At 40.7% G+C, this 13,458-nt stretch overlaps 1 protein-coding gene across 1 annotated transcript; it reads left to right on the top strand.

Annotated features, from left to right (window-relative positions):
- The first annotated feature begins 1,591 nt into the window (after positions 1-1,591).
- On the top strand, positions 1,592-12,973 carry LOC146274009 (uncharacterized). Its single transcript, XM_084704480.1, has 2 exons — positions 1,592-1,889; positions 11,379-12,973. Exons 1-2 carry the CDS (start codon positions 1,697-1,699, stop codon positions 12,410-12,412), a joined length of 1,227 nt encoding a protein of 408 aa, XP_084560606.1. The 5' UTR covers positions 1,592-1,696; the 3' UTR covers positions 12,413-12,973.
- The last annotated feature ends 485 nt before the right edge of the window (positions 12,974-13,458 follow it).

The raw sequence follows: 13,458 nt of genomic DNA, 5'->3' as shown, positions 1-13,458 counted from the left end.
CATCGGCAGGAAGCTCTCAGCCCTACAGGACACCTACCACACATGTTGCCTAAGGAAAGCCAGCAGGATTCTAAGAGACTGTTCCCACCCATCCTTCAGTCTCTTTACCACGTTGCTTTCTGGCAGGCGTTACCGCAGCATCCGGGCGCGCACACGTGCAGACCGTGCATTAAAAAGTGCTGTTTTCAGTTGTCGCGCATGTTCTCTTTTTCAAACACAAGTACGTGTACCAAGGTTGTTTTCATGGAGACAACCCTAAACCACAATTTATTGTTGTGGAGGGAGAATAAGCAGATTCAAAAATAATACAATAAATGGGAAAAACATGCCAGGAGGAACTGAAAAAGCCAGGTAAAAAAAGAAAGATCAGTCACTTTATAAATCTAGGTTCCTGCCAGGTTGGGAAAAATATGTTTTCTCAAAAGCCCTCATATTTAAGGTAAAATGGTGGGTTGTAATTTCGTTTGTGTGTTTATATTAGGCTACATAAAGCTCAAAAAACAATTTCACACTGAAATTAATGCAAAAAATCTCACTTGCGGGCTATGCGTACTCGCATTACTATGAAGTTCCAATTTCAGCTCACATCAAAACCTTGACTAGGTCCTAGGTTCGGGTTAAGCCCCGAATGTTCAATGTATGGCTTGGCCCCTGGTGGGGATGGGCTGGTTTTGGCCATTACACTCCCAGGCTGAAAGTGGGTCCCACTCCTGACCTGATAGTATTTATTTAATATAAAAATATATATCTGCGCAGCTCCCCCTGTCAATGATCTAGCACCCCCTCAGCACCTGCATTAAAAATTATCTGGCGCCGCCCCTGTCATTGACTTAGTCACTGATCTGCTAATTTGCACTATTGTACTGTACTCCACTTAGGTTAGAATAGGTTATAGGGTTGGAACAGGTTTTATGTGCATTTAGGGTTAGTATAGTGTACTATTTATTGTTATCTGTAATTTAGGAAGTTTTAATATGAGGCTTAGTATAGTCGATTATTTATTACTATTTGTATATTTAGGAAGTTTCACTTATTTAAGCTCAACATAGATGTAAATTATGTTCTGTGTACTTATATGTTATGTTATGCCAGGTGCTTGCGTTGTCTTGTCTTAAGAATTTCAGTGCCCAGTCTAACCTTGTGTTGTTCTGTGTACCTGACAAATAAAAGACTTGAACTTGAACATACAGCAGCATTAAGCTCATAAAGCAAAAAGCTTGCTGTGGCGTGTATATTATACGGGTCGAGAAGGTCTTCCAAATAAGTAAGTCCTTGTCGGCTGAATCGATATCGCTCAAACAAGAACTCATCCGTGTGAAATAAACTCTATTGGTATGGAAAGCTAATCGAACTCAAATCTCCTTGGTCAACAGGGAGCTGCCAATTATTTTCCGGGGGTGTGGCAAGCTCCAGCTACACTTAAGTTAGCCTGCTCTGGAGCAGGTTAGTGCTAATTGATATGTTACTATGGTGATTTATCAAAAGTTGCTTCCACGAACCAAAAAGAGGGGCGTAAAAAAATAATAATCTTAGCCTGAAAATTAGCTCGCTAAACCGCTTAGCGAGCTACGACGAATACCCCCCGGAACACGTTGACTTGTTTACATCCGGTTAGAAAGAACGTGCACGAAGAAGGAGAAAGCTAAGTTCATCGAACTACAGCTTTGTAAACTATACGAGGTTTTTAACCATCAAAATGTCTCAACTAAATGTGTTCAGGGATTTTCTCAATGAGCGATTAACAACGGCAGCTTTGGAGATATTTGCGGCCGCCGAAAAACTGTTTGCCGAGTACGAAGGGGAGATATGTCGTTCAAAGGAGGAGAGCGCGCAACTGCAACGCTTGTCGGACATTGTTACTCAACCTGAGATAAAGTTTCACCAAACAGGTTCGATTATTAACTACAGATGATTGTAATCTGGTGTATGCATATTCAGTTTATCATGAATTATATATTTGGTCTAGCACGGCCATACCCAGGTGTGTAGTGAGACTCGTTTCTTGCGATTGAGTGGTTCACTGCACAGAGCACCGTGTATCCCAACGACTGCTTGTACCAGCCTAGTAGGGAGGACAACCCGTGAGCGTTTTTCCAGAAATACGTTTGTAGTATCTTCATATTAATCAGACCACTACATGAAGTGAGTTGAATTGATTCTTTACTGTTTTCAACATTACAGTCACAGGTAGGGATGGAGATTTTAACTGATTTCACTATTCGAATAGTATCCGAAATTATTTTCGAATATCCGGATAATCTATTTTGTTAATGTGGTTCCGTTATGTAATTAGCCTGACGTGACGCAAAGCATACAGTAAACACATGAACCACCACACATTCTGGCAATAATTGGGGCTGTTAAGCTATTAGATTAAATAAGGGTTGAATAAAGAAAACAAATGAAAGATCAATTTATTAACATGACGAAAAGACAACTTTAAAAAACGCTGCGTCTTCAGACGTAGGCTCTTAATTTGGCGGAGAAGCGATTAGCCTATTATGTGAAATAAAAAGTAGGCTACATGACTAAATTAAACACATTGGGTAGACTATCCTCAATAAAAACGAAAGACACACATGGAGAACTATTGCATATTAACTTGGAACCGGAATCCTATAGGATACGGTGCGTCACCACACAATGCAAACATAAACAGCCGATTACGCTAGCTCTACATTGCTACTGGTAAGAAAATAAATAAGCCACAACTGCATTAGCCATACGCATTTTTATTCAGGAGAATTAGCATGTAAACATGCTCAGGGGAGAGGCGATTATGGAGTCGATTTACGAGCAGGCCGGCGTAGAAAAGACTGCAGGACCTGAGGTTGCTGCGAGGTACTGCTTAGCCAGGTCACTATGCTTCTTGTAGCGCCAAATGAAATGAAAGGAGACTCGCAGCAGAACACAGGCGTAGCCTACCTTTTTTGATGGTTTTCACCATTTTCTAACGTCACCACGTCAACGTCTAACTATTAGAATTCACAACACGACGCTACGGTTTTTCAATAAAATGTTTTTTTTTAAATTAAACTACGCTCATAAGTATTCGAAAAAGTATTCGAATACTAACTTACTTTAGGATATCCGGATATTCGATTAACCACGCCCATCCCTAGTCACAGGCCAGAACCAAGCCTCCCGCATGGGACGTCTTCTTCAACTATTTTATTGTAGGCAAGAACTCGGGATGTCCCCACTCAGTCCACTAGTCAATTTTCTGGTCGATATGGTCTTGGTCAACCGGGAGACTCGAAAAACGTTGAATGCAAACTATGCCAACAACGGTTTATTTTTTATAGTTCGACGTTGAATATGATGTAGCCTACCATCTGAAAAACGTAAGTTGGCCTAGCCTTACTTCGCTCATGCTAACGCGCTGGGTTGAAAAATGAAAATGCTTATTATAAGAATCAAATCCAAATCGAATGACGTTATCTTCTCCGGCCAAGACAACAAAATCTTTCTGTTGCACTGTTCCCCACTCAGCTTCTACGTAAATTCGCATGCTGCAAGTTTTAGGCAGTGATAAGCGCGCTCTGAGGATTTGCATCTTAAACAACCAATATTTATAATCTATAATCTAACGATTATTAGATCGATTATTCGATTTTTTTCATTGATTAGTCAGAATGCAAATTTGCAATTTGTTAAAACATTGAGTTATACTTATTCTAACTAATAAATAAAACCAAGAATCCACTTCAGCTTTGAAAAAAAAAATTTGTATTGCACTTTGAGCCAACTGAACAGGCTATCACATCTCTTATTGTCCAATTGTGTCCAACCTTAATCAAAAATGCTCTCAAAGAATTGTTTCAATCATGTTGCTTTAAAGTATATAAAAGATAAATAAACAAAAATAAGTCAGTTGTATTACAGACAAAAAAAGGAGGAATGTAAACATATCTCTTGTAAGACAACAGGGTTCTGTTCAATGAAAAACAGTGAGGAACAGTGTCATTTCTGGACTGGCTTTTTGTCTCATTACAATGGTTGTATACACTGAACTGTCTAACTGCTGTCTGTGGACATGCTGCTCGTTGCTACGGGGTTAGTATCCGTGAAATACTGCGTAATTTGTTATTAACAACTGGTGTAGCTAACTAGCCTTCCAGCTTGAGCACACTCACCTCTTGCCATTTCCATCTCCTCTCGTGCGGGGATGCTTTCGTTTTAAATGTTCATGCATGCACGCTGTGCTACCATGGAAAACAAGTTCCGCCTTGCACACATTACATATTACAGTAATTTTAGTTGGATCTTTGGTGAAACTCCACACAATACTTTTTCAGGCCCGTTTGCACCCTAAAATGTTTACCCCTGTTTTCTTCTATTGGATAGCATAAGGGAGGGCAGCATTAGTCTAGCGCTACAGCGCCGCACTGGTCAAATCACGTTATTGCAGGCACTTAAAATAGGTCTAATGAGATCAAACGATTTGTCGACAACAAATATTTGTCGACAATTTTTTATTGTCGACGTTGTTGATAACGTCCACTAATCGTTGCAGCCCTAGTCAGATCGCGAAAATGTTTGTACGTTAAAAAAAGCATTTCAAAGTTCGATTAGTCGATTTTCTGAAGTTTTGGTCGACCAAAGAAAATCTTAGTTGGGGACAGCCTTAGCAAGAACACAACATCAGTGATACCCAAAACAAGCAGTGACGTGCGGTGATGTCAATAAGAGGCTAGGCACTGAGTTATGAAAACCAGATTGCCTAATTTATTGTTAGGCTAATATGTCAAAACAGTAAACGCAGTAAACGGTACAAGCAGTAGCCTACAGCTGCTGAATGTTAGCACAGCCACATAGCAAATATTTTCTTCCATACCAGTCTGATTGAAACGATCGAAAACATGTCGTCCCTTTTGTTGCAGTAGTCCAGGGGTGTCCAAATCCGGTCCTCGAGGGCCGCTGTCCTGCATGTTTTAGATGTTTCCCTGCTCCAACACACCTAATTCAATTAAATGGGTTGTTATAACAACCATTCATTAGAATCAGGTGAGCTGGATAGATATCCCCAAACATTGCGGGTGGCCAAACATGAAGCATACATTATGAAAAATCCAAAGTGAAAAACTATAAGAGCATGTAGTTAAACAAGTTACAATCAAGTTACAACATGAACCTCAAAAAAGTTCAAGAGTGTACCTGTAGAAAAGCAATCAACAGTAAAATATGTCGTTCGTGAACGATTACTCTTAAAGAGTGATTCGTTCATTTTCTCGTGGCTGCGCATTGGGACTGTTGCATAGTAAACAAACTCGGTCTTCGGGTACGAGTCTTTGGATCATTTTTCACGTGACCTGCATAGGCTCTGTACTGGTAGCTAGAGGAAACGAATGATTCTTTCATTTCCCGACTCGGTCTTTCTATGAGTCTTTGGATCATTTTTCACGTGACCTGCATGCATAGGCTCTGTACTGGTAGCTAGAGGAAACGAACGATTCGTTCAAAAAAAGATTTGTTCATTTTACTGAACGAGATTCAAAGATCCGAACTTCCCATCAGTAAAATATTTCACAGTGAGTACAAGATTTTTAAATCAGTTACAGCTAACCAACAAGAGCAACAAGTCTATAAGAGACGTAAGAGCAGTGTTTCCCCTATGTTGATTTTGTCGTGGCGGCCCGCCACGGCAACATTTCTGCCGCCACGGTATCAGAAATAGGGCTGTACAAGATTTTAGGCCGTCTATCAGCAGTGATTGTTAGAGTGCATGTCGGAGAATAGCAAGGACACGCGCTGCACAGCGCAGTTGAGATTGCGTGTGGGCGTCTTTGAGAACTGTAAGTCGTATAACTTATGTTTTCAGTTCATTTAAGCCTGTTATTGTATTAGTCTACAGTTATTACAAATGTAAGTTAACTGTTGATTTTCGTTGTTTGTATTCTTCCCCTGCTAGCATAATTGTATGCCTGTTGATTCGATAGCGATTGCTGCCCTTGCTCACATTTGTATTTTAGGTGCATTAATATGCTGAAGTAGTTTTAATTAATAGTGGGTATATTGTTATTATTTGCTAAAGAATGCTTAGCCTATCAAGATCAAATGAAGCCAACGGTGTATATGCTTTTGAGTACCTTGATCGATAGGCTAGGCTACTGACCATTTACAATAAATTGTTACTTCAATTATTAATTGGCAGCATATTTCTGCCATTTAAAACATACTTTAAGTAGCCTAACTGTGTTGTTTTACGGAAAATAGGACAAAGATATATGCAATATCACATTTGTTATTAGACTATTACATTAACCTACTCCAAAATATAGGGTTAGAACTTTATTTTGGCCAAGAGGGAGGGGGGGGGGCTCGGACAGACCTGCCCCCACTGCTAAAAAAATTCCTTGGGGAAACACTGAAGAGTCATTGTGAGCCTGGACTTAACTTAACTACTACAACTTCATTTAGAGCCTATTGTCTGAGCAGCCAACTTGCTACTCAAATGCTGAAAATCATCAGAGCTGCTTGTAATTATGACGCTAACAATCATAAGTAGCTAACGTCAGCTCTTTAGATGTAAGCGAGGCGACTGACTTTGAGTAAGAAGAGTGGACTAACTTAGTTGGCAGTTAAACGATATGTCAAATGACTTGTTTTCTTGGATGCACATAGCTAAGAACATTCCAGTGCGTGCGTGTGTGTGTGAATGAAAACGCATGCACACATTACACGGGGGGGCAGAAAGGGGTGACTGACTAGGAGTGAGAGATACTTTGCTATAGTAATGGTGCAAAACACAGCATTAGAGATGTTTTATGAAATGAGAATTGTAAAAATATTTTCAGTTCATTTTGAAACTTAATGAAACAGTGGTGGGATTATTTAGACTAATGGCAGGCCGCCACAGTCTTGCCAATGGGAAACACAGATATTTATTTTGAGTGTGTATGTGCACCAAGTAGGGCTGCCACTAACGACGATTTTTCTATCGATTAATCTGTAGACTTATTTATTTTTTTATTAGTCGATTAATCGAAACCAATATTTTCCCTTTTTTTTACCATTTCAGTTCATTTTATTTTGAAAACAACAAACTGTATATGTCATTGACAAACAAACAAAGGCTTACAAATTAAAGTGCAAAACTTTAGGTTTAAACTATCACCTCCAAAGTTAATTAAAATATTTAGATAAGGTACATAATATATCCCAACATACACGAACACACACCCCTTTTAAACCGAAAATTCCAAGGTGCTGGTTCTGGGCTGGTGCTTATGCCAGTTCGGTATGATTCGATAGCGATACTCGCCAATTATCTAAGAACCAGGTAGTGTAGATTTACCACACACTAGAGCCGGAGTAGGGCTAACGTCTTTAAATCACTTCATACGCCTCCATTGTCCTACCAACGCATCATGGTTACGGTTAACAAGTTAGCTAAATAGCAAGAGAAAGGAAACTTCCGGAGCCGGCGATTTTCATGGTAACGCTCATAAACAGTCATTGCGGTAAGCTAATTCTGACGCGAAATATAACATGTGGGAACACAGCCTGTTACACCTGAATCTGGACAATTTGATCATACCTCTGCCTTCTACTATCGAGGGATGGGAGGCCGACCTGAAAAAAAAGGCCTAAAATAACGTAAACTAGCAAATTTAGCTACTTTATTAACTCTGTTGCTACGGACGGCGGGTGAAGCGATGAATAACCTGAAAAGCTCAGTCTAATCAGTAGCTAGCTGTTGAGGGTGAATCTACACGACCGGGAGACTGCAGCAATGTCGGCCGTGAGGGAGAGCTCGTCATCCATGGTAACTCCAAGGTTCCTGGCAGAGGATGAGGGGGTCACCGTCGCAGATCCCAGGGTGATTGAGAGGTCGTGGGAGATGGAGGGTTTAGCCGGGATGATGAGAAGTTCCGTTTTGGCAAGGTTCAGCTGGAGGTGGTGCTCGGTCATCCAGGCGGAGATTTCTGGAAGGCAGGCCTCAATCCTAGCTGAGATCCCCGGATCGGTCGGGGAGAACGACAGGTACAGCTGCGTGTCGTCAGTGTAGCAGTGGTAGGAGAAGCCATGGGAGGTGATGATTGGTCCGAGTGAGGTGGTGTACAGAGAGAAGAGGAGGGGTCCAAGGACGGAGCCCTGTGGGACACCCGTGGAGAGCTGGCGAAGGTCTGACAGTTTGCCTCCCCAAAAGACCTGGTAGGATCTTCCCGACAGGTAGGATGAGATCCACTGGAGTGCAGTGCCAGTGATGCCCATCTCAGAAAGTCTGGAGAGCAGGATCTGGTGGTTAACCGTATCAAACGCCGCAGAAAGGTCCAGCAGAATGATGACGGATGACCTCGAAGCCGCTCTGGCAGACTGGAGGGCAGTGGTGACTGAAAGGAGGGCGGTCTCTGTGGAGTGGCCGGTCTTGAAGCCCGATTGGTTGGGGTCAAGCAGGTTGTTCTGAGAGAGAAAGTTTGACAGTTGGTTAGATACAGCACGTTCAATTGTTTTAGAGAAGAAGGGTAATAGTGATACTGGTCTGTAGCTCTGGAGGACGACAGGGTTAAGGGAGGGTTGTAGGAGTAGAGGGGTAACTCTGGCCTGTTTGAAGGCAGAGGGGAAGGTGCCAGAGGTGAGAGAGGAGTTTAGGACATGGTTTATCCATCACAATTTAAAATCTATATTTCAATGTGAATATTGGAGACTAGGGATGGGAAATCTTTTGCTCCCTCATGATTCAATTCGATTCTTGGGGTTACGATTTGATTAAAAATTGTTTCAGGATTTTTTATATTAATGATTTTTTTTCATCTTCACATTTTGATTCAAAATATGCTTCCATTTGATTCCAGTTTGCTGTGATAGTTAAATGTTGACGAAAAAAAATCCCACTGCATACAAAATCTTGAAATGTATTGTTTTTCAGCAGTTTAGTAAACTCACTCATGTAAAACAAAAACATACAATTTAATTTGTGAATCAATATGAATCACGATTCAAATTCGTATACATTTTTTTACTATAGAACATTTCACTGAGTCTTGCAGCTGTTTGATTTACTGAAATTATTATGAAATGTTTTGCTCGAGCCATTTGCCTACTTTAGCAAGTCACTATTTCCAAGCTCAGATTGTGTAACCGACACGACTCGGTAAATAAGGAGTCAGGTGGCTGAGCGGTTAGGGAATCGGGCTAGTAATCTGAAGGTCACCTGTTCCATTACCGGCTGTGCCAAATGACGTTGTGTCCTTGGGCAAGGCACTTCACCCTACTTGCCTCGGGGGAATGTCCCTGTACTTACTGTAATACTCTGGATAAGAGCATCTGTAAAATGACTACATGTAAATGGTAATTGAAGATCGATGTGCTCCTGTGACCATAAAATAGGCGTTTTTTATAAGCATATTTTGTCAACTAACCTATGCATCACATCCTACAAAGTCTATTGCTGTCTTTTCCCCCTGCAGGTGGCTAATCTTGAGTTTTTGACCCATGGTAAGCTAACCAGGGATAAATCCAAAAGGAAAGTCTCGTAAGAAGAAAAGAGTTGAATTCTCCGTGGACAGATGCATTTGCTTTAACTGTCAACAATGCTGGTTACCTATATGCTTGACATGCCTATATGCTTGACAAATGATCAAACAACAAAAAAGGTAATGCTGAAAAACTTTTCCTAGAACAAACACGCAGGGTTTGCAGAAGAGTACAAAGCAAGAGATGAATGAAAAAAAGCGTTTTCGGAACTGCAGCGGAAAGCTGATCAGAGCAAACCATACGACAAATTAGAGATAGCGTATTTCTTCGATTAAACACAGCGGCGTTTATTACACAATGATAATTTTTGGTGCGGCATATATTCGAGGGCGGCGTTTATTCGAGGGTGGCGTTTAATTAGTAAGAGATATTTAGAGAATTGCAGCTGCAGTGCGGCCATCGACAAACAAAGAATAGACAAGGAGGTCAAACACACAGTCTATTATCAAATTGAAGCCGCGCGTGTGTCTACATTGTTTAGAAATCTGAAGCGGCATGCCGAAACATTCTTACACGCCCAGCTTTCAAACTGAAAGCTGTGCAGAAAGTACTCACCAGCAGCAACAGATCTTTAGCACGCAAACTTGGGATTGATGAAAGGCGAATTCGCCAGTGGTGAAGTCAGCTAATTCGCAGTATTGTAGGCTACATGTAATTGTCACAATTGCATAATGTATCATTTGTTTTCAACCATGTCCTAATTTAGAATACATGCATTCAGTATTATTAACTGACTTTATTTGGTAAAAGTACAGTGCCTTTATTTTGAAGGCCTTTTGAAACACTTGTGAGTGAGAGAGTCCACAGCAAGCGAAGCCCTGACAATTGAATGCTCCGATAAAAGTTTAAGGTTGTTGATCGGATGTTAGCTAAGGATCTAAGGAAACCTCTATTTCCTTGTGTACAGCATGCAGCCAACGGGGTATGTTTTGTGTCTGTATTTTACTTTTTTGAAGGTTATTTACATGCTGCGCATGTCATTGTACGTTCATATTAAGTTAATGAGGTCTTTATTTTTTCGTTATAGCTTTCTGTGGTTTTAGTTTTCACGGTGGATTTGGAGAAGAAGTTTCAAACCTGTAGTAAGAAAGCCAGTGTCGAGGGAATTATAATACTCGTGTTATTTACCTGTGTAATTACTGTGTTTTCATTTAACCAATTAAATAACAGTTTTTAGATTTTTGGGTGCAGCGTTTCATCGAGGGCGGCGTTTATTACACTGTTCATTTTTGGGGCGGCATTTATTTGAGGGCGGCGTTTATTCGAGGGCGGCGTTTAATCGAAGAAATACTGTATGCCTCTTTCTGCAAAGACCGTTGAGGACAGGGCCATTATGATGGCAGCAACCTTTATACACTGCTTAATCTTCACTTTAAGGGTCAAATAAGCTCTGCGGCTCCAGATACATTTTCTTTTGTGGGAGAAAATGGCTCTTTTGATAGAGAAGGTTGCAGACTTACGGCCTATACGATACTTTTTTTCAGGCAAATGCGTGTAAAAATCCTCGCACTATAGAACCCTGCCCTTTCATATTTTTTTTACTAAGATCATTCAGGTTAAGAACATAAATATTAGGTTTAATTGGTTCTGTAACTTTCGATAGAACGGTAGACCGATCACTGTATCAACTGTGTCAAGCAGGCACTCTGCAGAAGGCTAATTAGCCAGGGTTTTCTAAAGAAATGAAAGCAGGTTGCACCATAACAAATCCACATATACTCCCCAAATTATTTTGAGGTCACAGATACAATTTTGGGAGCATACGTGGCTGAAATTTCAAGCTTTGGATGAGTAGCACATATATGCTAAGATCACCACAATTGGTCTGGTTTTAGCTGTCAGGTATGTGGGTTGCATAATGACTAAGTTGATCACAAACATACTATTCTTTTCCCCAGATGTGCAGCGGCTCTCTCTCCCAGAACCCCAACAGATTAAAGAGGAACAGGAGCTCTGGACCAGTCAGGAAGAAGAGCAGTTCGAAGGACTGCAGTCTGAAACTACACACTCCATGTTCACTTCTACCAGTGTGAAACATGACTGGGATCAGGAAGGCTCCTCTGAATGTTCACATCTTGACCAAACTGTGAAAGTAGAGAACAGAGAAGGAGACTCTCTACCCAGCAACACAACTGAGGAGCAAATCAAAGCAGAGCCTGATGTACAAGACTATGCAGCACCAGAACTGGACAGTGACTCTCAGCCCCTCTGTGTTGAAGCTCCAGACTGTCCTACAGCTCAGAGTTTGGAGCAGGAAGAACATGGAGTGCAGATTTTTCTGAACAGAACACAAGACAGTGAAGCTCTGCCAAGGCAACATATGCCAGAAGGACGTTATACAAGACAAACACTACATCAATGTCTAATATGTTACAAAACCTTTCGTGAAAAAAGGGCCTTGGTTTATCATGTAAGGAGCCACACAGGAGAGAAACCTTATCACTGTCAACAATGTAACAAACCATTTTCTGAGAAGGGTAATCTGGTTAAACACATGAAGACGCACACAGGAGAGAAACCTTTTCAATGTCAGGAATGTAGCAAACTATTTGCTCGAAGGGATACTCTACATGAACACATGAGGACACACACAAGCGAGAAACCATATAAGTGTCAACAATGTCACAAATCATTTTGTCGTCCATATGGTTTGGTTATACACATGAGGGCGCACACAGGAGAGAATTCCTATCAATGTCAACAATGTAACAAACAGTTTCCTCGGAAGGGTAATCTGGCTATTCATATGAGGACACACACTGGAGAAAAACCTTATCAATGTCAACAATGTAACAAACAGTTTTCAATGAAGTGTAATCTGGTTGTGCACATGAGGACGCACACAGGAGAGAAACCTTATCAATGTCAACAATGTAGCAAATCCTTTTCTAAAAGTAGTTCTCTGTATTCACACATGAAGACACACGTTTGAGGACACGTTTTTCAGTCAGAGATTCCTCCTTTATCGTACCAATAAGAGTTCTCTTAAATAGCAGTAAAAGTTCTTCAGTAAGAGTTTCCTGCTAAAACATTCTCAAAGCTGCTGAGACCAACTTTTGGTGGGAATGGGGAGACATGTTGAGCTAAAAAAAAGAAACTTCTTGTTGTGGATGATGTCAAGAAGCTTACTAACAATGCCCACAGTAATTGGCTAATAGGGGGATAGATCTCTGTAAATGGTTTCATCATAATAATATTGTATGAGGTATTATGTTGCAATATGTAAAGATTTAGATATAACCTTTTTTCCCATATTTAAATAAATATGTTCATTTGTAGGTTGCATCACTAATTAAATAAGTATGTTTAGCTAAATGCAATTCGGATATACATGTATGTCGTAATTCAATAGCGAAAATGCATAAAAGTAGTTGTACGAATTGTTGATGTGGTTATCCGCACATGTAAGCTGATGGTTCTGCAGATGGATGGCTGAGGTGACATAGTTCTTCTATGTCCAGTTAGCTGGATTTGATTAAAATATGTACAAGTATTGGCTTACCGTTTTGAATTATGGTTTTATTTTTTATTTGCTCCCACAATCGTTTGCCACTGCAGGGTTGCCACTGCAGGGTTGCAACTCAAATAATACAGCAACAAAAGTTTAACGTTGTGGAATGCACACGTGTAATTATGATCACATCTTCAATAAGTCATGTAGCTTACGCATTTACAGCGTCTGCTATTTTCTGCCAGATTGGCAGCAGAGACTTTGTTGAATTATGCCTATATTATATGTCTGTATTCCTGATATGATTGTATTACAATATTTCACGCAGGAGGAGCAGACAAAGTTTGTAAGATTGTCTGCTCCTCCTGTGTGAAATATGCGGCTCTTGTTTCGTCCATGTTAGCGATTGGACATACGGTTCAAACACCGCCCCTCTATGTGAACGCGCACATCTCTAGATTGGAAAGATCTGGGTTGAGTTAGAGAGTTGATAACCGCCATCGTTGTACCGCTTATCGTGACTGCGA

The sequence above is a fragment of the Hypomesus nipponensis genome, chromosome 9, assembly GCF_054491055.1.
Source record: "Hypomesus nipponensis isolate SF chromosome 9, ASM5449105v1, whole genome shotgun sequence".
NCBI lineage: Eukaryota > Metazoa > Chordata > Actinopteri > Osmeriformes > Osmeridae > Hypomesus > Hypomesus nipponensis.
This window is presented reverse-complemented; position numbering and strand designations above follow the sequence as displayed.

Bases quoted from the DNA above. Each gene is read 5' to 3' on its own strand.
- LOC146274009 (XM_084704480.1), top strand. From the start codon at position 1,697: ATGTCTCAACTAAATGTGTTCAGGGATTTTCTCAATGAGCGATTAACA. The intron at 1,890-11,378 runs GTTCGATTATTA...TCTTTTCCCCAG, and splicing joins GATAAAGTTTCACCAAACAG to ATGTGCAGCGGCTCTCTCTC.